We start from the raw sequence: 26,209 nt of genomic DNA on the forward strand, positions 1-26,209 counted from the left end.
CGGAGTACCATTGCATTAAGGTCCATTAAAAAAAATAGAACACTCAAAAACTACTCAATTGATTTTAAAAATACATTCATATAAATACAAATGCATTTACTAATACAAAGCTACATTATCAACGACTAACATAGGCTTTTATTATTTGAGAATATAGAATCTACCCGTGCGAAGCCGGATCTATTTAATTATTCAAACTAAATTGTATGAATACATACATAATTAATAATAATAATACATAATTAATCAGTCCAAATGAAACACCAAATCAATAGTTAAAATTTTACCGATTTGTTGTTTCCTCCTTATAATATGTTATTGTAACAACTATATTTTGCATCGCAAATTAAAAAAAATCTCTATTGCACTGCTAATAACGAATTAATTAAAAAAAAAAAAAATTAGAGTAAATATCATTTGGGATAATGTAAGGTCTCTAATGATATCTCATACATTCAAATCGGTTAAAGCATTTAAAAGTAATAATGGAATAAAAAAAAACATGTATAAACTCTGAAAAAAAAAACGTAAAAATTTAATCATTTTCATTTTTATCGAAAATATTACAAAAATATATTCCGTAGATGCTTCAAATATCTATTTAAGGCTGCTATTGCTTGAATCTTTGAATTGTATTTTATGAAAGATCAAAAGAAAGTGGCTTTGATCGCCAAAAAATATGCCCAGAGGGAAGGTTTTATATTATTTCAACTTCAGCCGGTTAAAGTTTCCAAGCTAACAATTTTATAATCTCATTTATACAATCGATCTAACAGAACTTTCTACCTATTGAAAAGTTTCTTCCCGTTATTGTAATGTAGTTACCGCCAAAACATAATATAACTTTATTTAAGTTTAGCTGCTTACAAGTATTTAACTTATTTCATTTATTAAAACATTATTGTTTCAAAGAATAATTTACATAATAAAATGTTTAATATTTTTCAATAAGATTTGCTTCTTCAACTTTTCTACTAACTAAGTTAGGTATGTAATATTATTAAAAAAATGAATACAAAAAAAAAATTAAAAGTATTTTTTTATACAACTAAGAATGGTAAACAAGCTGACAGCCCACCTGATGGAAAGTGGTAACCATCGCTTATAGACATGAACACTACCATGGACATATATATATATATATATATATATATATATATATATATATATATATATATATATATATATATATATATATATATATATATATATATATATATGGGATATATTGATAGCAATAGGGCAAGTAATCAGGTAGACCTCCATACGGTTCTCGTGGAAAGCATCGTGGTTGATTCTAGTGGAAATGAAAGCTGCTCAGTTGGCTCACGAGTGACGAAGGACTTTAATTCTTATCTCTCTTATTGGTGCCCGACCAGTATATGCCGATAGCGCAGGCGGGGTTATCATTTCATTCTCACCCTTTAAGAAAACTAGTTTCAACAATTACAAGTAATAAATTTGCTTAAAAAATTAAACAACAAAAACGAACGAATCTGCAATTAATACGAAATAAATGCAGGTTAAACTAATGCCTGTAACTGCTTTTGTACTAAATCCGAGCTCACACTTAATTGACTTTTATCAAGTGAAACCAGTGTCGGATTTAGGGCAAATACGCACAGAATTTAGCAGATTTTTTTTATGGATGATCATTATCATCAATAAAAAAAAAATAGCTAAATTCTGTGCATATTTGCCCTAAATCCGGGGGTTTGCAATTCAATGGAATGGTCAACCTCACTGCGATAACAATATAGGCTGGCGGGGCACCAGTGAAGGATGATAAGTGAGAATGAAAAGGCAGGTCAGTTAGCCCATCGTAATGAATACACCTGGAATTCAGCACGTTGGTTTCCAGAGAGGACCACGTGGAGGTCGATCTGACAGGGTGTATTGCTAGCAATGGGACTGGTAATCTACATTACTAATAATCCTTTCTCCCTTCCCCATTTTAGTTGTTTAAAATTGAAATTTTTATACATCAAATATTAGATATTAAAATATAAAAATAGAAACTTTTCTATTTAAAATTCAGATAATTCCATAAGCTCTATGTAGTTGGTATTATTGATCGAAGGTCAGAAAACAAATGCGCTCACTAAGGTTCTTATGTTCTTGATTTTTTAATATTTTCGTTTTTTACGAGTATCTCCATCATTTTATATAAAAGTGTTTAAAGGCACAAATCACAAATGGTAAGTAAATAATACAGTTTTAGTTTCTCACACACTTATTAATACAGTTTATAATTAATAAAGCATCACACTGCATCTACGTGTCTAAAATTTGAGAATTAAATTTCATAGTAGAATCAGTGTTAAAAAATCACTTACAAAAGGTATCGGGGCCGGCCCTGTGCTCAGCATTAATTAATCCCCAAGACCCATTAATGTTTACTCAGCAGACCGATATATTATTCGTTCTATTTGATTTGGCCGGAGCCACGACGTGACAAATGGCATAACGAACCAATATTTGACTTGCGTGCCAATCAAACCATTTCAAGTCAACCCGTATTTGTAACGTCAGCGCGCGACAGGTCAATAAGGTACCCGAGTGTAGGGTTGACACTTGGTATATTATTAATATTATTAATGTGTAAGTTTGTAATTTTTGTTTTTTATTTTATTTAATAACGTGAAAACGGTTGATACACCATGTTGAATTACCGCATACACTACTTTTTATCTTAATTCACACGAGCAAGATAAAAAAGTACTATATGAATAATTACCGTGTGGTCCCGGCATAGAATGGGCCACGCCTTCCTTTCCCGTGAGTGTCGGCATCATAATTAGCGACTAAGGTAATTTAATGGTCAAAGAATGGACAGCAGTGTCCCTCTTAAAACATCACCGAAGCCTAACTGTAGTTGCCAACTCGCCTGCCAAGCATAGCAACTACTGACAAAATTCTATGTTTAGAAATGGATATATAATGATTATATGAATAATACAATATCAATTAATAATACCATTAAAACAAAAACTACTTAAATAAATTCTCATTTCTGAATCCATTATTAAATTAGCGCTAAGACATTGGACACAACAAATCTGAATAGGTTACAATACATTTATATATACATAAGTATTAAAGATCAGGTAAAAGGAATTGTTTCTAACAATGTTCACAATAATAAAACTGTACGTAAGACAAAAAGCTTGTAGAAGAATAAGTAAACGTGTTCGTTAGTTAAATTGACGTTACATCAAAAAAATGGAAGGAGAATAATTGGAGAACAAATTACGTATCTCGTAATTTGCAATTATCGAGAATTGCACGATATTTGCAGTCAGTCTTCATTTTTGATATGATTCGTATCACCCAAAAGCAATTAGCGAGCGAATGTTGTTGATGACGCAATCATTGGACACAGCAAATTAGGAACTAATTACTACTTATTATTAATGAATTCGATCATTTGATGGCAAAGAGGTTGTTTGCCGAAGAAAAGTAAATTTAACGCACTTAGCGTTCTTTTTTTTGATGGGTGAAAATGGTATGGTAACCCCGCCTGCGCTAACGAGATACGCTGAGCACCAGTGAAGGGTGATAGATGAGAATGAAAACAGGACAGTTAACCCATCATGATGAATTCATCAGGAATTAACCATGATAGTTTCCAGGGAGAACAGCGAGGAGGTCGACCTGGTTAGTAATTGGTTATTGCTAGCAATGGGTATCTCAGTCTCCATTACTAACAATCTCTTTCTCCCCCTCCCGTACTTAGCGATTAGGAAGCAACCGTGGTTCGAAATACTATATTATTTTTTGCAATTAGCAATCATTTGCAAAATACTCTAACAGTGTTTGCTGTCAGTGGAAATTTGCCCTTTAATGTCACTTCGTGAAGCAAAAATTAGGTACACAGACAACCCTACCGAAGAAATAGGTATTTCATGTGAATCCAAAGCGAGCGAGCACATTCCACGCCGCCAACTATTCATAGCCTCTCACAGATTCATACGACAGCCGAGCGTTTTGATTACAGCAAACACAAACCTCCATATTCTAGAAGATTCTAGGTGAATATACTATCTAGTTCACTTGCCGTTGCGTAAATGGGACTTTTCTTTGTTGAAATAAGTTTAAGTGTTCGTTAAACTGACAAATAATAAAACAAGAAAGTTTAATAATAAATATCATTGTTTTAGCATTTTTATGCAAATAAGCTGACAGAATAGTTTTTTATTGATGTTATATATAATTACGCACACAATATATCCTGATGTATCTGTATTTAATTATTTAATAATTAAAAAGAGTTCGAATCTATTAAAAATCTGTAGCTGTAGAAATTATAAGAAAAAATAAACATAGAAGTTAGGAGTATAAAGGAATCACTTCATCAATCACACAAAGGAAGACAACACTTTTTTCACTTTAGAAATAGTCTAAGGATCTGTTACAATATTATCCAGTCATTGAAATTGTATCACGATAGCTACGTATTTTCTTATTATTATTATTCATTATTTAAGTATTGGTGTGTATCTATTCATATCGTAATTGTTATTAGTATTATATAGTTATTTAATATATTCTGTAGTTTATAATTATTTATATTCATATTGTAAAATTAATTAATAAATAGTTTAATAATTAAATTTCAGCAATTTATTAACTTATTAATTTCGGGTACTAATATTCTATCCAAGTTCATCAGTGGACAGTTAAAGGCTGATAGGACACTATCAGCCTTTAACTGTCCACTGCTGAACTTCCTGATAAGGGAGAGTTTTGCCAATAGTAGTCACGCTTTGAAGGCATGTTGGCAACCGCAATTAGGCTTTTATGGATGTTTTAAGAGAGACGGTGCTGTCTATCCTTCGACTATTAAGTTTCTTTAAATCACCTCTTATGGTACTCACGAGAAAGGAAGAAGTGGCCCATTCTTTGCCAGAACCACACAGCAACCACTACGTCAAACACACGAGTACCAGAATAATATTAGGTATATAATATTTTCTGTACTTCAGAGGTGAGCCCTTACTCATGAGCACAGTTTTTTTTTTTATACAACTTAAAATGACAAACAAGCTGACGGCTCACCTGATGGAAAGTGATAACCGTCGCCTATAGACATGAGCAGTACCATGGACATAACAGAGTATACTGTTTCGTCCATGATACCCCCATGCGTTGCCATTCCTGAGGACTCAGATGTTATTCCTCTGTATCCAGTAAATTCACGCCATATCCCACCCTTCAAACCGAAACACAGCCATGCAAACACAACTGCTTCACGGTTGAAACACTTATGGGACAGAGGTACCCAAGCAATCGACTTTTGTACACTGTAACACTTGTGAAGAGTAACCAGAGTCTCCCTCTGGTTTCTCTTTATTAATTTTTTTAAACATAGAACAACAAACAAACTGATGAGTTACAACTAACTCTTATAGATAGCTATTTTTTCAGAAAAAACATTTTTTTTTATTTAATTAACGATAAATAAAATATTATTATGCAGGTGAATCTAGTAGGTGTAAATATTATCTTTTATTCTCTCTTTTTATGTAATAGAGTCCTAAATTATATATAAGGATTTCAGGTGTGAATAAAGAGAAATTTTAAAAATGAATTATATTAAAAAACATAACATAAATCAACATTATCATCGTGAACGCGGTATCATCATACTACAGCGCGAAATGACGGCCTAACATGGGTACTTAGGTACGGTCAGCAGCAAAATTCTATGAACACATTATGGTTTTTAAAACATTGATAGTACTACATTTACCAGAGAGAGACTTTGTACAAAAGTCGATTGCTTGAGTACCTCTGTCCCATTTGTGTTTCTACCGTGAAGCAGTTGTGTTTGCATGGCTGTGTTTCGGTTTGAAGGGTGGGATATGGCGTGAATTTACAGAGTACAGAAGAATAACACCTGAGTCCTCAGGAATGGCAACGCATGGGGGTATCATGGGCGAAACAGTATGTGTGTGTACTGTTATGTCCATGGTACTGCTCATGTCTATAGGCGGCGGTTACCACTTTCCATCAGGTGGGCCGTCAGCTTGTTTGCCATTCTAAGTTAAAAAAAAATTACCTACAAATTGTCATATATATTCAGTTAATTAGGAAAGTTAATAAGTAGCCGTGTGATCCCGGCATAGAATGGGCCACCCCTTCCTTTCCCGTGGGTGTCATAAGAGAAGGCGAGGGATGGGCAGCAGCGTTCCTTTTAAAACATCTCTAAAAGCCTAACTGCGGTTACCAATCCGCCTGCTAAGCGTGGCAACTACTGACAAAACTCCCCTTACGGGGAAGGCTTATGTTCAGCAGTGGACAATTAACGGTTGAAACAATAATAATAAGACAATTCAGTTAATTTATAATGTTAACTATATTCAGGTTATGGAATGAACATGGGGTTCTTCAAAAGGGGGGTAAAAAGTTTTCTTCAGGTTCGGCAACGCGCCTCCTTCGCAAGCGCGCCTAATACCTCTGATATTGCAGATGTTCATAGGCTACGGTAACCGCTAAGCATCAGGTGGACCGTATGCTTGTTTGACACCTTAGTGGTATAAAAAAAATAATTCAACGAATTGTAACGCTAATCTTGTTAAGTGAATTATGTAGGTAACGACGTTGGTTGGAATTGTAACTTTTGTACATGATCCTATTAATTTATATTTTCGTCGCTGACTGTACGTACAGTATAAATCTTAACATTTATATTCATTATCACTAACCACCGACGTGTGCTAACGGGCAACGGTTCCTGGAGACCGTGCATCATGGGCGACATCTGGCGGAAACCATACGTAATACTCTAATTACATTGGTAATCAAAATATATGTTCGGTGGTTACATGTTCAAAATCATGACACTAAACTTTAACCGCCACTTTGTCCACATGCCGGCATGTATTGATTAGGATTCTGAAACAACTTGCACTGATAATTAAGTCTGTAAAACCAATTCTTTATATGTATTTAAAAAACGAACAGAGTTTCGTGCCTCCAGTCAAACTGTTTACAATTACTCTTCTCTGTCCAAAGGTTGACTGGAAGAAATCAATCTTAGGAATAAGACCGCCCATTGATTTTGTAGCGTAATATTTTCTTGTTATTGTTTGTATTTATATTTAGTTTATGGAGGAAACAATAAAGAATATCTATCTATCTATCTATTTATTTGAATTAAAAATAAATATGTTCACAATTGTAATCCTTTTTTTTATTTGTAACTCATTTTCTTTTGTTTATTTATTTATTTATATAATATGTTACCTGATAGTACAAGGTAACAAGAGACTCAATCAGTCTCCGAAACTGGCATGAATGCATGTGACGAAATGTGAAAGTAATTGAAACTAGCTATGTTATTTAAAAATAGAGGTCTTTGACACTGGTTTCTTTCTGTCTACCCCGCAAAGGACTTGTTATGAAGATAAATAGATAGGATTTATAGGCTATAAATTGAAACAGAATTCATTTGTACATAAATATCTCCCTTGTTACAATTTAACCTCCCATACATTAACACTAAAGGATTTGCTTCCTACAGAGAAATAGTATCCTTGCTACGTAGGTATAATTTATTTTACTATTTCCTTCCACTTTCTTGTTTTGAAATGCGTTGGTAAGAACCGAGCTATATAACGGACTAACCCTTTAGAGCGTCTAGACTATGACGCAATTAATTCGAATATTCTATTGCAGTGTTTCCCAAAATGTGGGGCACGATCCCTGAGGGGTCGCCGAGTCTCTACAAGCGGGTCGCAGAAGATTTCGAAGCCGTAAAAAAATAACATTCTGAAATATATTCTTATTAAGAAAATGTTCATTAAAAGACATTTATTATGTATACTACCTTACATAGGGTAAGGTAGCCCACCTACTTTTCCACGAAAGCGGTTCGCAACGTAATCGATGTTTGTTTATAGGTATTCATTGCATATTATTTATTTATTGTATTGTATTTAACCAATACCTAATTATAAAGATAAAAAATGTACAGATCTGATATTTGTAATAATATAAAATACTTACAGGTTAGGAACCGTGGAGGGTAGGGAATCACAAAACATTTTTACATACTAGGGAGTTCATGTTAAAGTAGATAACCTCAATGGTAAAAATATTAATTCTTTTTTATTATTGACAGTTTATTGAAGTGTGCTTGTCTACTAATAAAACTAAAAGACCGATGTCTTTTCCTGTTGCATATTATTTTATTTAGCTTTCTCCAACAGTTCAGGCCTTTAGGGTAAAGGGTCCCCCCCCCACACGACCATCCCAAAATGAATACAACTAATTACCGAACGGAAATAAAAAAAAACTATAAAAAATGTAATACACAATCATATATCGCTTAGTCCTTTTTAGGAGTCATAGGTTTTCCTTAGACATTTCTCTTGATTCACTTTTCCTTCTACATTTTTTTATAAATCTGCATGATACGTGAGATAGAATGAGTTAGGCATAGACAGTACAAAAGTTTTGTTATTTTTATGTGGGAACGAATATGTAGATACCAATAAATTCATTTGCCTGATTATGACTGGTCAAACTTAGATTTCTATTGGTTCTTGTATTCTTCCACTTTCACGATAATGATTTATTTATTTATTTTTTATTGACCACATTACAAAAAAAATGTCTGGTACAAAAGGCGAACTTAATACTATATAGCATTCTGTCCCAGTCAACCTTTGGCAAAACAGAATTGGCAATTTGGCAAATTTAATTATGCTGTAAAAAAATAAAAAATTGTAGCAAGTAAATATATACATGTACGTATCGATATACTTACAAATCACAACACATACATTGAAGAACTACTGCACATTTATAGTTGATTCCATTCATCCAACATTTTTTCCATATCCTTCGGTTTGAAGGGTGGAATATGGCGTGAATTTACAGGGTACAGAGGAATAACACCTGAGTCCTCAGGAATGGCAACGCATGGGAGGTATCATGGGCGAAACAGTATACTTTGTTATGTCCATGATACTGCTCATATCTATAGGCAACGGTTACCACTTTCCATCAGGTGGGCCTTCAGCTTGTTTGCCATTCTAAGTTGTATAAAAAAAAATTCAATATTACGATGTCTGTAGTAACTTGACAATGTCAATAATGGGCACTCTATAAAATAATATTGTATACAATTGGTAAAATCGAACTTCAATCCACTGAATTCGTTCTAATCTAAACAATTTTGTTAATGCCACGTTTATATTAGCTTATCTTGATATGACGTTACTGCGTAATAATCTTCCATAATCTATTTTTTTTTATGCAACTTAGAGCGACAAACAAACTGACAGCCCATTTAATGGAATATGGTAACCGTCGCCTATAGACATGGACAATAATATACGAGTATGCTGTTACGCCCACGATACCTCTGCCATTGCCGTTTATGAGGACTATGTATCTAGTAATTTCTCTGAATTATCCCAGCCTTTAAATTGAAACATAACTATGCAAACACAACTGCTTCATAGCAAAATCACTGATAAGACAGAGGTACACAAGCATACGACTTTTGTACAAAGTCTCCCTATGATATCTATTTCACATAAAGTTTTTAACGGAATAGGCATAGATAATCGATTGCCACAAGGTTCGACTCTTACATACATCTCTTGCTCCATATACTTCCATAAAAAATCTCACGCGTGCACACCGATTTCGGAGACCACTCTCGTATTTCTATGACCTACATGAATACTCTGTTAAATAAAAATCAATACTATGTGTGTATATATATATATATATATATATATATATATATATATATATATATATATATATATATATATATATATATATATATATATATATATATATATATAATCATCATTTCAGCCATTATCCGTCCACTGTTGGACATAAGCTTCCCCCATAGACCGCCATACAGAACGGTCCTGAGCCGCCTGTATCCACGGACTCCCTGCAACGCATTTCAGGTCGTCACTCCATCTAGTAGAGGCTCGTCCTACACTGCGTTTATCCGTACGTGGTCGCCACTCAAGAATCTTTTTTCCCCATCGGTTATAGGTTCTAACACTGATGAACACAGACCTCACCCTATTGGTTTTGCTAGTATTTACCACGCTTAGCAGGCGGGTTGGCATCCACAGTTAATCTTTGGTGACGTTTTAAAAGGGACGCTGCTAACCATACATTATCTTATAAATATTTACATATTTACTTTATAAATAATTAAGTAACTGCTAATCCAGCAAATGCTGTCCTATACAAATTTTACAGCGTACTCCTTATTTTGGGTTCATACCGTTTCGGACCCTTTACCATGTTATTTCGTTGGCATTAAATTCAACTACATAATGATTATAGAATTTTAAGTAATCTCCACTCTACGCTTTGACTTTGTAATGTAATTTAAAAACTAGTAAAACGTAATTAACCATAGAATATAGAAAATAGTTGCTTTTATTTCTACGTAATGAACAAAAAAAAACTTGAAATCAGGCGCAAATATTAGAATAGTACCTGGGATCCTGTTATAAATATGAATACATATACTCCTTTATTTGCGTCAGGATAAAGGCAACCATATAAATCGTCCCTATCAAAGTTGTAATCGAGAGTATAAACAAACATTATTTTTCCCCAATTTTCCGGGAAACTTTAGCAACTTTTCTTTTTCTAAGAACGTTCATCTATATTACTTTTTAAGGTACAGGATTTTCAAAATTTATGTTCATTTTATATCTACACTAATATTATAAAAAGGAAAGAATTTGATTGTTTGTTTGTTAGTTAAAATTTTTTTTCCACCTATAATAATAAAATTTAACAGCGAATAACATAGACTATATATCATTTTAAAGAAATTTAAAGATCCCTATTGTTTACTCGTGTAAAGGCCCCGGCTTTACACGGGCTCACTAGTTTGTACAATTATAACATTGGTTTAATCCAACACAGTTTATTGTCACGACAAACTATCGACAAGCCTGGGAAATGAAAGCTGCTATTGTGGAAGGAAATTGAAAACGATGCCACGTTCATCAAATACGTTTAATAGATAGACATTTAATACACTCTCCATCCATTGAATATTTTATAAGTTTACGACTATTTTTAATTTAATTACATGATATACCGTTAGGTGTTTAGTCAAGTATTTTTTATTATCATCATCATATCAGATTTTAACTGTCCTTTGCTAAAAAAAAGCCTCCCATTTAGGTTTTGCCAGTAGTTGCCACGCTTGACAGGAGGATTGGCAACCGCAGTTAGACTTTAGATATGTTTTAAGAGAGACACTGCAACCCACCCCTCGCCCTGCCTTAGTCACCTCTTACGACACCCACGGGAAAGGAAGAGGTGGCCTATTCTATGCCGGGACACACACGTCTGTAATTTTTTATATTTATTACTAAATGTGGGAAATACGCTTACAGCCCACTTGATGAAAATTGAACATTATAGAGTACACTGTAATGTTGATTTTTTATACTACTATAGTAACAAAGAAACATACGGCCTTTCTCATGGTAAACGGGGTTGCCGTAGCTTATGGACGCCTGTAACATTAGGGATATCACGCGATCGTTGCCGATATTTAAGAAACTTTAATACGCCATTTTTTAAGAACCTCAAGCTGTAGTCTTTAGAGAAAACTTCAGCAGGAAAATAAATCCAAACCTAAGCATTTGCAGGAGGAAGCTTCTCTGAAATCACATTGTACGTGACCATTTTGGTTCTAGGGTGTGAGGATAGATTTCTTGCTGATGCCGAGCTGTGCGATGGTTAAAGGTGGTTTTAGAAATCATGTTCATGTTCGTATGTAGTCTTTAGCCGTCATGTAACACACGTTACAATAACTGCTTAGAGTTATTCCTTAATGATATAGTATCCAACTTATATATTTATTGACAAGAATATGTCCCTCGTGCCTCCAGGCAACGAGCATAATATGAGAAACATACGGATGCACGTCTTCTGCAGCAAGCATAATGCATATCCCATATGGACTCTAAGACAAATGACATATGGTACAGTAACTGTTCTAGTCATACAACTATTGCTGGCATAATTCTTGATTTCAATGCGTCCCACGTCTTCCGCAGTAAACATGTGTATCCCACGTTGAATATACTTAGCGTCCGGTTGCCGAAAATACACGACCCAAGATCAGTCTAATGTTACTTGGCACGTAGTGCAGTAGCTGTTTCAAAATTTTATTGGCTTAATATCCATTATAACATTAATGTTGACATTTTTTATACCACGAAGATGGCAAACAGGTCGATCTTCACGTGGTCCACCCTAGAAATCATCGTGCTGAATTTCAGATGTATTCATCACGGTGGGCTAACTGAACTGCCTTATCATTTTCACCTATCATCCTTCACTGGTGCCCCGGCAGCGTATACCGTTAGCGCAGGCGGGGTCACCATTACATTATTGTACATTAAAAAGTAACTTACTGGCATAGTATCCAACGTCATTGTTGACATTAATGTGTCCCGCGTCCTCCGCGGCGAGCATGTGCGTGTCCCACACGGACCGATACTCCGGGTCGTGAAGCACGTCGTACAGGGCATCAGGTTCCACATCGTCGAACTCTGCGACCACCTGTGGACAAATAGATCTTGAGGTTCGTTGGTATTTACTTTCGATCTGTTTGTACATTTCATTGATTTACCCTATATCTATATATGTAACGGAAAATTAACAATTGTCGGAAACGATAAAATTAATAAACGGGAAAAACGTGAAATTAATGAAGTCACTGTCAATGAAGACTTCATTAATTTTCCGTTACATATGTATATAGACATCTATATTACGAGTATTAATTAAAAATAGTCTGATATCAAGACATTCCAGACCACTTACGTTCCTCTATGTAACTTACATACGAAGGTCTCTGATGCTTATAAACGTAATAAGTAATAATAATAATTATCGAAAAATAGATTATTGAACAAATGTAATATTTTTGCCGTATAGGTCCCATAGCTTATAGAATAGGCCACCCCTTCCTTTCCCTTAAGTTTTGTACGAGACGACTAAAGAAACTTAAAACATCACCAAATGCCAAACTAAGGTTGCCAACTCGTCTGCTAAGCGTGGCAACTACTGGCAAAATTCCTCTGATGGGGGAGGCTATGTTCAGCAGTGGAAAGTTAACAGGTGATACAACAATATTTTATACTAGCTTTATTTTATTTTAATAAAAATCTCCATCCTATATCGTAAGTGTATATCAAATTTCATAACGATTGGCCAAGATGTTAAAACGTTAAGTTGTAACAAATATATTCACTTTCACATTTATAATAAGATTCTATTAGGCGTGTACTATTTAGACATTTGAACCTTTTTACTAAGAATCGCGATCGCAATTTTCTTTCTAATTTTTTTTTCTTCCTTCAAACTGACAAGTATCACGAAGAGGAAGACTACGGAGACCAGCCGTTCATACCCGAAGAGTTCCGCCCACCGTCTTTCTTATCTGTGACGATGCCGCAAGCGCCTATAGCTCGCGCTCAGCAGAGGCATGCATTCAGGCTCGTGCTCACGTCACAATCGTTCATGACTACAGATAACGAATTGATTCCGAATCTAGTCGAGCTTTTTCGATCCAATTACAAGTAAGTTAAACCGGTAGTTATTACGTTAAAATACAATGCTTACTAAAATTTTTAACAATAAAAAAGTAAGATAAAGAACAAGAAATTACAAAATCTTTGAGTAAGACATATACAGCTGTGGAGACTTTGTACAAAAGTCTGCTTGTACATTGTCCCATTCGTGTTTCAACCGTGAAGCAGTTGTGTTTGCATGGCTGTGTTTCGGTTTAAAGGGTTGGGATATGGCGTGAATTTACTGGGTACGGAGGAATAACACCTTAGTCCTCAGGAATATCAACGCATGGGGGATATCATGGGCGAAACAGTATACTCTGTCAACCAACCCAAAAGATAAGTTTGGCAATCCAAAGAGGTAATGCTGCCAGTATCTTGGGTACGCTGCCTCGGTGTGGTGCGTTGGGAGATTACTTTTAATTGTTATTAGTATTTAAGGAATTTTGTAAAAAAAAAGAATTATATTTGTATTAGATTTTATTTTAATTGTGGCACTAGTTCAATGACGAATAATGTTAAAATTAGGTATACTCTGTTATGTCCATGGTACTGCTCATGTCTATAGGCGACGGTTACCACTTTCCATCAGGCGGGCCGTCAGCTTGATTGTCATTCTAAGTTGTATATAAAAAAAACAGCTACATTATTCCAATATTGAATAAATACATATTATTAATATTGAATACTAATAAATTCCTAGCTATTCCTACTCATTCTACAGATATTTCTAAATACAAACTTTCGTATTAACGTAATTATGGCCAATGCTTGCAGATTATTGCCTCTAAATAATATGGGACAGCTACCTATTCTGAGAAACCAAAGTTAGGCGCGCCCAGAAGTTAGTTGCTTTGTTACGGTAGACTATCCAACATATTTACAAATGAAATTATCTACAATCATTCTCACAGTTGGGAATTTTTGCTAATATTAGTACATGGAAAGGAACATTTTACTTAGTGGAAAAAAAACAATGCAGTTGTAAACATATACACAATCTAATAGACGGTAAGATGTAAATATGGAACATTTTTTATACATCTTAGAATTGCAAAAAGTTGACGGTCCACCTGATTGAAAGTAGTAACTGTGGATTATAGAAAAAACAGTACTATGAAAATTACATTGCCATATGGTCCCAGGATAGAATGCCCCCGCCGCCCCTTTCTTTCCCGTGGGTGTCGTAAAAGGCGACTAAGGCAACATAATGGGCGAGAGGTTGGCAGCAGCGTCCCTCTTGATACATTACCAAAACCTAACTGTGGTTGCCAATCCGCATTCCAAGCGTGGCAGCTACGATCAGCAATAAATACTGGCTAATATGATGATGATGGAGATTACAGAGTATACTATGACACCCATGATACCTCCCATGAATTTCCATGCTTTACCATTGAGATGTTATGCAACGTTATTGCGTAATATCAATGCTGTCACCTTTCAAACTAAAACAAAGCTACTCATACATAGCTACATGACGGTAGAAACGTAGTAGGACGGAGGTACCCAAGCAGACTTTTGAACAATTCTCCCTCTGGTAACATATTGAAAAAATTTGAAGCACGGAATTATGTATTTACAAGCAAATTTTGCTTCCCAACAGGCAGTTCTCCGAACAAAAACACATTCGTCACAAAATTAATATAGAACCAACATGGGGGTGAACTGTACCGTTTACAAATGGAGCCATCGAAATCGGTTCAAAATTGGTAATTGCATAATATAGCTATAAAACAAATGCTTCAAGAAAAGCGGGTACTTTTTACTTTTTCATACAATTTTGCGTGATAAATAGTAAATGAAACACCTTTATAACTTCTATATTTGTTTTGTTTTATAGTGTTTACATATTTTTAATGTGTAAAAACTCATTTTATTTATTAAATAATTAAATATAGATACGTCAATATACATTATGTACGTAAATATGTATATAGAACACTGATAAAAAAAACAAGTCAGTTTTAGTAAAAAAGTTGACCCGTTTTTTAAACTCGATGCTCTATCTATATATATAATCCAAGGGTTATACGCTGCGGAATACAACTAATATTGTCGTAATTATGATAGCTAAATCAAACAATAATAGGATTCAAAACTCGGTGATTTACAACGTTCCAGCACAATATTGTACACAAAGGAGCTAGGGGATGTACTTGCGTTCCCTTATTGCAATCAGCTGTGCGGCGATGTAATAAGGAAAACAATTTACTACTCCGTACAAAGAGAATTGGAAGCAAGAGCGAATTAAAGCAGCCAATTCTATTATATTAATATTATAAAATTAAATGTTAGATGCTATGGTTGGATGTTCGTTGCTCAAACACATTTAAACAAGTGAATGGATTTTAATAAGATTTTGTAAATTATTTGACTATGCCCTGGACATTTATAAATGGCTAAATGAATAAAAATGAATCCTTACTAAATGAGTATTAATAAATATAAGTTGAATTGTTTATTAGACTTTAAATTTGGTATATAGATGGAATATGATACTTGGAATGGAATGGATACTTATGGAATGATTAATGGAAGATGCAGACGAAGTCATGGATAAAGGCTAGATAATAATAATAACGGCAAAATTTATCTAAAAGAAGGAAGTTTTAAATTCGGTTGTATTTTTTTTTTATATTCGTTACTTCTTAACTTTCTCAGTTCTCGATTTGGATTTTTTTTTCCTGAAATGACATACTTACATTTTAGTACCATAGAAATTTTATTAAGAAAGAAGATTAAAAATTTAGAAAATTAGAAAATTATTATGGAATGTCATTTTATTTAAAAATTGAACCAATGTTCAATTTTTAAAACAAAATAATTACTTTTGTCACAATTGAAGTAATTTTTTTTTTGTGGGAAACATCAATCATCTATTATTATCAATAATTCTCAACAATTTTTTATTCCCAATTGAATAGATTTACTTCAGTTTTAATCTTATATAAAAACATGACGAAACGTCATAATTGAAGCCGTGGTTTTTTTTCTATATATATTTATACATGTTTCTGCGTTTAAAATATAAAATATAGTTCAAATTAATTTGTCTATGACACATTTAATTATATATTATTATGTTTTATTCATTTAAAAACAGAATATTAAGGTTACTTAGTTATTTTATTAATTTTAATGTAAACAATAGAACAAAGTTTAAATAATTTAAAGGGCATTATACTTATATAGTAGAAATATTAATATTATTACGATTAAGGTCGTTATTATTTTGCGGAGCAAAAGATATTTATTCAGCGTTTCTTATCGAAAAATGCACAATATTAATGACTCATCATAAATCATCGAGTTGTCTGTCTCTCACAAACGTTGTTATTCTCTGCCATATCTCAAAAAGCTTAAAACATTCAACATTCGAGACGTGATTTATAGGCTTCTGAAAATCTACACAAGGTACCTGTGATATTCTATTAATATTCCAAATGTAAAAATCGTTAAAGATAATTTAGTATGTTTTAATGTTAAAAAGGAACGAAATTAAGAACTATTTCCTTTTTCTATGTAAATGCCTTAGATTATATAGATGGAGTGTCTCCATACAAATGCTTCTAGAAAAGCGCATCAACGTTTTATATAATTTTGTGTGACAAATAGTTGAGTGATTCCTGTTGTAAAGAATATTAAAATGTAGGAATGGTGGCATCTATCGGTGTATATTTGTATCAATGTGTATATAGTTTATATAGTCTATATTGTCTATGTATAAGACTATACTTATCTGTGGTTATAAAAAAAAACTCTCTTGTTCGTAACCGCCCAAGCAACTCGTTTTATTATAATTCCTTTATAACTTCTCTATTTATTTATTTTATCTTATAAATTTTGCACCTCTTTAATGCTTAAAAACTCATTTTATTTATTAAATAATTCAATATAGATACTTTAAATTAGATTGTGTGCATAAGTGTATAGAATACTAATAAAAAAAAAGTCACATTTTACTATTAGCTGACAAAAAGTTGACCCGTTTTTGAGGCTCGAGGCTCTATCTATATAATCTAAGGTAAATGTGTGTGTAAATCTTTTTATCCTAATTCACACGGGTAAAATAATAATATAAAATAGAATGGGGCATACCTTCCTTTCCCAAGAGTGTTGTAAAAGGCGACTAAGGGAACTTAATGATCGAGGGATGAGCAGCAGCGTCCCTCTTGAAATATCGCCAAAGCTTAACTGCGGTTGCCAACTATTAACTGTGATTGTTAGAAGAGCTTAGAGTTTGAATAAGAGGCACAATTTTTTCTTGTTATATTTATTAGCACAATTTTATTTTTAATTAATATTAAAACAGAGATATGTACGGAAACAACAATGGCGCGCAGAGAAGAGAGAGAGTGGGCGGCACAAATAAAACAGTCAGTGTTCATTACAGATTAAACATATATAATACATAGATAGTTTATTTATTATATTCTAACACCAACTGCCGTGGGGAAAGGGATTGTTAGTAATGGTGACTGAGAATCCTATTGCTAGCAATATACCTAACCAGGTCGACCTCCTCGCGGTTCTCCCTGGAAACTATCATGGTTAATTCCTGATGAATTTATCATGATGGGCTAACTGGTCTGTTTTCATTCTCATCTGTCACCCTTCACTGGTGCTCCGCCAGCGTATCCTATTAGCGCAGGCGGGGTTACCATACCATTTTCACCCATCAAAAACAAAACACCAACTGCCGCCAAGCTGTGGCAACTACTTGCAAAACCCCTTTTAAGAAGGAAACCTATGTTCAGCAGTGGACAGTTAACGGTTGATACGAAATGTATGTAAATGTGATAAATCTATGATAAAAGGGGGAAAGGGATTGTTAGTAATACGATCTAACTGACCCATTGCTAGCAATACACTCTATCAGGTCGACCTCTACGCAGTTTCCCTGGAAACTATCGTGGTTAATTCTAAAGGAATTTCTCACTAACGATGGGCTAACTAACCTGCTTTCATCGTCACTTATCAAACCTCATTGGTGCCTCGCCGGCGTATACGGATAGCTCAGGTGGGATTATCATTCCATTATCACCCATTAAAAAAAACCTACGATGAAAACGGCATTTTAAAAGGTTTCAAAGGCGTTCACTGTTATTTCTTACACTGTGCTCTTATTTATCTTGTTTACACGTAAAATACAGCACGTCGAAAGTAATATCATTGCACTCCTCACATTCTTAAAAAAAAAACAACCCATATGTTTTGTTTATTGTATATAAAGGTAAATAAACAATAGGTACACACTTTACAAATGCCTTTATCTGATCACAAAGCGGAACCACGCTTAGCGTTCTACATTCGCCGTTGATGTTGATGGATTAATATCGTGACCAAGTTATTTAACGTTTTAAATGTGTGGTACATATACTAATAAAAAAAAAAAACTTAAATAATATTACAAAAGCGATAGGCAAGTGTTGAGTGACTGACCATTGAATTGCTAATCCTACTAATTTGTACGAAAAAGTCGAGTTTTTTTTTTTAAGTTTAAATATCTACATATATATTATTGAATGAATGTAAATAAAGCGAGCATGTATGAAAAGATTGATGAGTGTGGAAGAAGCGAAAGGGGTTTGTTTGAATCGAAGCATTTGGCGTTCCATTGTTTCTGCCTACCCTAATGGGAGACAGGCGTGACAGATATGTATGTATGTAAATAACATTTAGTGTACAGATAAGTCAGTATCTAATATATATTAACATATCTTTTAGCCGGAATATTCTATCTTCTATCATAGTCTATGATATTATAATTCGTCTTTATACTAAGGACGACAAAGGACACAAAACTGACGGTCATAATTTATCTCATTTTATAAATAAATAAATGCTTTTTAATTCTCTTCCTCCTTGTTCTTCTTTATAAACAAAATAAGACATAAGTACTTAAAATTATTTGATGGAATAACGCTCTTTCTTTAAGCATGCAAATTGCACTACGTTAAAAATGAAATCTCTGAGCGCGTATAACTCTATTTCTATTATGACATTTGAAAGGGCATCACAATGGATGAATTTCATAAGAACTCATCAAAAAAGGTACATTACATTAAAAGTACATTAAACATATAAATGAAAAAGGTTTTTATTAAAAAAAATTCATTAGGATAGAGTATATGAGAGGCTTGAAACAATTTCAAGAGTTTCCAAGGTCACGCTCAATCTCTGCAGTAAGGATTACCTTAAATACATTTTAAGTATCCATCTGAGACGTCTCACAGTGTCAAAAAGTTCTTTTAATTTATGATTAAAGGAGCATGAGAAGCGCCGGTTGGTTTTACGCGGATCTATGAAAAGAGAATGGAAACGTATTGAATTATGGCTCCAAGGAGACACTTTTTCTTATCATTTTTACGACGTAAAGTAATATTTCAATCTGAAATACACTTTTTTTAATATAAACACACACCTGATAGGTCGTTTGTAGATGATTCCTCGTTTTTGTTTTTGTTTTTATTTAACACTATTTCTTTTCTCATTTCATTTTAAAATTCTATTATTTTGAACTTTCTTTCATTTTGAGAGTGAACATTGATTAATGATCACTATCAAAACAAAATAAAGTTTGTGAAATTCTTCGATAATTCGAAATACAATACATAACGCTTATTCAAATTATTAGCGTAATATAATACAGTAAACTATTCTCGAGATGAATATTTTTATTTATTTTTTTATGCTTTTGTACATACATTCCTTTTCTGTATATAAAACATAACATATATGGTGCAAAATAATATATTAGTAGTAATATAGTTAGTAAATCGTATAATATATATATATATATATATATATATATATATATATATATATATATATATATATATATATATATATATATATATATATATATATATATATATATATATACGTAGAGTAACTGAACTGTCAATTGTATTGTAAAATCTTTTTGTTTGCGGTCTGCGCCATTATGATATCATTTGAGAGGGAAATATATCGTCGGTCTTTTCTCATAATCTTACTTTTTTGTCGTAGGTGCATACAACAATGAAAATTATAAACAATTATATCCATATATGCATACGTATCGTAATTCATCCTAAACATATTATAATTTTAATAATAATATAAATTCCTCAGACTCCTTAGATAAATAGTTGCCTCCAATTATAGCAAACAATACGCAGACTGACACTGGCTGGTGTCCAGTGAAACAGATAATTAAAAACGACTGTCGAGAAGGCTTCTCGTAGAAGCTCACTACTACATAAACAGATGTTATCTATACATGCTTATATGTGTGTCTCTGTACAGAGTGCGGCGCCTGCCTTTTTCAACCTATTTCAAAAAGTAGGTTGTTACCTCATAACTTAGTCAGTTGTAAACAGATTTTTAATTTTTTTTTATCTGAGAGGATTGATCCAATAGAAATTTTATCAAAATCAGATCAGTGTTTTAGTTTTTTAATCAAATTGACCGATTTTGCCACAATTATAGTCAATTTTTTTAAACAATCTTCTCAAACGATATCTTTTGAAACAGAAACAGGTACGTTTATATTTTTTTTATACAACTTAGAATGCAAACAAGCTGACGGCCCACCTGATGAAAAGTGGTAACCGTCGTCTACAGACATGAGCAGTACCATGGACATAACAGAGTATACTGTTTCGCCCTTGATACTCCTAATGCGTCGCCATTCCTAAGAACTCAGGTGATATTCCTCTATGCCCAGTAAATTCACGCCATATCCCACCCTTCAAGCCGAAACACAGCCATGCAAACACAACTGCTTCACGGTTGAAACACGAATGGGACAGAGGTACCCAAGCAATCGACTTTTGTACAAAGTCTCTCTCTGGTAAGACTACCTAACCTAAATACCACTACCAAAATACCAGAGTATTTTGGTAATGGTATTCAGGTGATAACGAATATGTTACATGTTTGTTATTCACAAATAATTACTCCTTTTTCCTACCACCAATGTCCAAAAGAGCCAAATATATAATTATTTAAACAGTACCAATATTATCCATATATATATATATATATATATATATATATATATATATATATATATATATATATATATATATCTACTTTATAGTGTTTATAGTAAATACTTCAATATAACGATAATTACATTAGTTCTAATTTAAAATACTTTAATTTCAGGGACCTAATGTCTAATGTACTATTGAACAATATTATTTTTACCTAACCAATTATATCTAGCTATATATACATTTCTGTACTGAATTATCTATGTCGAAGCATTATTTTTAATAATTCTGCATAACTGAATAGAGACCTAATTCCATATTTTACGCACGCCGCATGCCAGCCGTATGATAAACAATTTAAGTGGAAAAGTTGGAATCGTCAAATGCGTTTTGCATGTAGCTGGCTTTTACTCTAGTATGAGGGTCCAGGGACCCTAGAACTTGGTACTTAGTTTGTTATTCCGAAGAGCATCAATTTGTGGCTTTATTACGGTCGCTTGTGACTAAATCATAAAGGACTCTGCAATAATAGAATGAACAAATGGTACGGGGATTCGGAGACTTTTTAAATTATTTGGTTGGAAATACAATGGTCAAGATTAAAATTGTATGAAAGTATTCTATTTTAGTATAAACGTGGAAATGGATGGAAATGATAAATAATTTAAAATTTCCAGGAACTAGTTTGACAGATGGAGAGTTATAAATTTTTTGCCGATCGATATTTATTTATGGTAGAAGTCTCCATACACAGGACATAATTCTATGTTTAATGTAGGCTTATAACTGTCGCAGTTTGACTTTTGGTGATGTTTTAATAAGGACGCTATTGCCTATCCCTCCACTATAGGCTCCCTTAGTTACATCTTACGACACCTACGGGAAAGGAAGGGGTAGCCTATTCTATGCCGGGACCTACACGCCTATATATGTATATATATATATATATATATATATATGGTCCTAGGGGTGAAGGGGTCGTTAGTAATGTAAACTACCAGTTCCATTGCTAGCAATATACCCTGTCGCCTATGCCTATTTACTCGCTAAAAATGTAGCTTTCTCTAGGTTAAAGAATTTTTAAAATAGGTCCAATAGTTTTTTTTTTTTTTAATTATACATTGTAAACAAACAGTCAAATCTTTCCTCTTTATAATGTTAACATAGATATACTCTTTTTCATCATGATAAAATTTATTTAATAAAACATAAGAAAGTCACTGTAATAATATACCCTTATTTTAAATTCACAATCGGGACTTGACGCGATGCGATTACGTGTAAATTGTACCTACATACCTGATTCGTATTGCCGTAAACGGCAGCAATAAGAATCAGATATGTTGGTACTATTACCTGTAATGGTGTCACGTCAAAACCGATTGTGAATTTAAAATGTATGTAAACAATGCGTAAATTTAAAATTGACTATAATATATCCTTCTTACGGTCTGAAGTGCATTGCAGAAAGTCAGTAGATGTAGGTGGCATAGGACTGTTCCTTATGGTAGTATGGGGGAGATTAATGTCCAGCAGTGGACGGATAATGGCTGAAATGATGATGATGATGATGATGATGACATCCTTCTAATAGAAGGAAGAACCAATGCGGAACAATTTAACATTGAAAGGCACAATGACGATGATTGATTGATTATTCATAATGTTTTAAATACGTATAATATAAATATATCAAATAGACACCTTACATCGAGCTTAAAAAACTAAGATCATGGGATGAATACCAGGTCACATGGCGCTAGGCAAAATTAAAATCGTCAACCTTCGCCTTGGTGTTACTAGATTGGGTATGTTTTTCGCAATTTTGGGTAAAAGTTTTTACATTCACGAAATTTTGGTGAAATGAAATTCTTGAAGACATTTGTGAGGAAATTGAAATGGGCTTGCATAAATTTAGGTAATTTTTGGAAATTTTCGTATTGGAACAGTTGTATATAAATACAATAACATTTACCAAAAAACAAAGTAGCGAGTAGGATAAAATAAAGAGATAGCGAGATAAATGTAAAAATGTTTTTTTTGTCACTCACTTTGTTTTGTGGTACATGGTGAAACAAAGTGAAAAAATCTACAAGTTAGTGATTATGTCGTTTTCATTTTGTAATTAAAAGCAAAACGTAATAGAAATAGAAGTGGTGTTATTGAGTAAAAGTAAAGGAAATTGTATCGTAGTAAAAAAATCATGTCTGACATTTTTGTAAAAATAAAAATCACACCTTGTTCCGCTTGGAGATAGCCTCTACAAAAAAAATAACATTATATGACCTATTATATAATATAGTTGTCTAATATAATTAATTAAATACATATAATAAAATAAAGGGACGAACTACCCTATCCTTATTTGTTACAGATCACTTGCATCTTTGAAGATCCGGTTCAGTGGCGTTAATTTGTTTTAGTTAGTTAATTAATGTCAAAGGGCAAATTCATAAAATGTCAAACTTTCTGCATTTGATTGTCAGTTTTATTTTTAATATGAGGCCGCCGAAGTACTTTTTTAAATAAAACTATTACCCTAGGAACTTCAGGAAACTCTTTCATAATGGGTTCGTACATAAAAAAGTAAAACGACGTGTTCAACTTTCAAGTTGGTAAGAGACCTAAATTGTTTTGTGTTTTCAGGCCATTTTTCTTACAGGCTCCATTTCTCTAAACTTGTCTCTTAACATCAACTATAATAAGCTAAAATTATACAACTTTGGTCTTAAATCTATTATAATCTATTAAAAAATTAGCTCATATTGGTTCTTAAAATAAACATTCCGTTGTAATATTAAATTGTAATTTTAATTATACAGATAGGTTTGGAAAAATAGCTCCTCAAAATCGACCCAAATGTTTAATTTCCAGATAGTTTTGATTAAACACTGTATACGGACTTTAATAAATGCTTAATAACAACAATGAGCCATGTAGGGCTGGGCTCAAAATAGACCACCCCTTCGTTTCCCGTGGGTGTCGTAAGAGGCGACTAAAAGAGCTTATGGGTAGCAGTGTCCCTCTTAAAATATTACCAAAAGCCAAACTGCGGTTGCCAACTCTGCTAAGCATGGCAACTACTAGCAAAACGCCTTGTATGAGGGAGGCTATGTTCAGCAGTGGTTAGTTAACAGTTGATAAAACAAATAAAACAATTGCCTGGCTTCAAAGATACCTATCCTGTTTTACGCAAAACCATACAAAGAGTTTCTCTTGAAATATCGAAACATTAAGACACACATCGATTCAGGTAAATTATCATAGTTTACCTGAATTATCGCCTTAATACTCAAATCTTTCAAAATAAATCACAAAAATATATCGTCCGTTCGATAACTTTCTACTTATGAAGTCGCCGTGAATCTTCAAAAATTTTTTTTATACAACTTAGAATGGCAAACAAGCTGACGGCCCACCTGATGGAAAGTGGTAACCGTCGCCTATAGACATGAGCAGTACCATGGACATAACAGAGTATACTGTTTCGCCCATGATACCCCCCATGCGTTGCCATTCCTGAGGACTCGGGTGTTATTCCTCCGTACCCTGAAAATTCACGCCATATCCCACCCTTCAAACCAAAACACAACTGCTTTACGGTTGAAACACGAATAGGACAGAGGTACCCAATCAATCGACTTTTGTACAAAGCCTCCCTCTGGTAAAAAAAAAAGTATTTAAAAGGAAAAAATCTTCTACAATGTACAAGCGTTACCATTAAAATTTATATCATCTTTATTTCTTCACAAAAAATGGAATATACCGAGATATCGTTATTGTCTTTATGTACCATATTTAGTTCATTTCACTGCTTTCAAAGGTTCTACGCTGGCTTTTACGTTTGCTATAAGACATTTTGTGCAAAGGGATGGGAAGGTAACGTCCAGAATTATTTGCCGCCTTCGCGAATTTCGAAGTGGTTTCAACGTCCTTCACACCCATTCTCTTCGTAGCTTTAAGACCTTTTACTCGATTCCAAATAAAAGAGATAATATGTTTCGCATATATTAATTTATATGTATGAATAGGTTTTATTTATTTCCTCTATTGATATTTAATTTCTATATCAAATACATACACCTTCATATAGTATAAAATATTATTTTATTTTATACATGCAATAATGTTTCAATCACAAACATTTTATTTTAGTTATTCAATTTCTTGCAGGATTCCCTTTTCAGTCTAAAATAGAAATTTCCAATAACGTTGAAAAGTATTTTCTCTATTTCTTATCTACAGTCTAGAACTAAAGATTCTTATTTCTAGTTTCAACTATAACATAACTTCCATACATAATTTCTTATAAAAATTTATAAAATATACAAAATTCCGCAATGCAATATTGAAAAATTTTTCAATAGTACATCGCTTTTGAATCCGAACACTAAAGTTTACTCCCTGTGGTAAAACTGTATATTAGTGACTTTTACATTTGTTAATAAGGAATAAATAAAAGACATTTATTTCAGATAGAGAAGTCCATATTATGTTACAGTACTTTCTTATCCATATGTAAGTAGATTATTATTGTTTTTAATAATACTTAACTCTCTTGAAAGATACATCCAACCTCATGATAGACTTGCTGTTTGATGAATCTAATAAAAGAATGAAAAATAATTTCTC

General features: G+C 33.1%; 1 protein-coding gene across 1 annotated transcript in view; it reads right to left on the reverse strand.

Annotated features, from left to right (window-relative positions):
* Positions 1 to 26,209, reverse strand: part of LOC113517663 (START domain-containing protein 10-like) — a 48,986-nt gene that overhangs the window by 17,520 nt on the left and 5,257 nt on the right. Inside the window, exon 2 of the mRNA XM_052892808.1 lies at positions 12,432 to 12,579. Coding sequence (XP_052748768.1) covers positions 12,432 to 12,579 — 148 coding nt within the window. The remainder of the gene's footprint in view (positions 1 to 12,431; positions 12,580 to 26,209) is intronic.

This window comes from Galleria mellonella, unplaced genomic scaffold (genome assembly GCF_026898425.1).
Source record: "Galleria mellonella isolate WM207_F2 unplaced genomic scaffold, CSIRO_AGI_GalMel_v1 utg1674, whole genome shotgun sequence".
NCBI classification, from domain to species: Eukaryota; Metazoa; Arthropoda; class Insecta; order Lepidoptera; family Pyralidae; genus Galleria; species Galleria mellonella.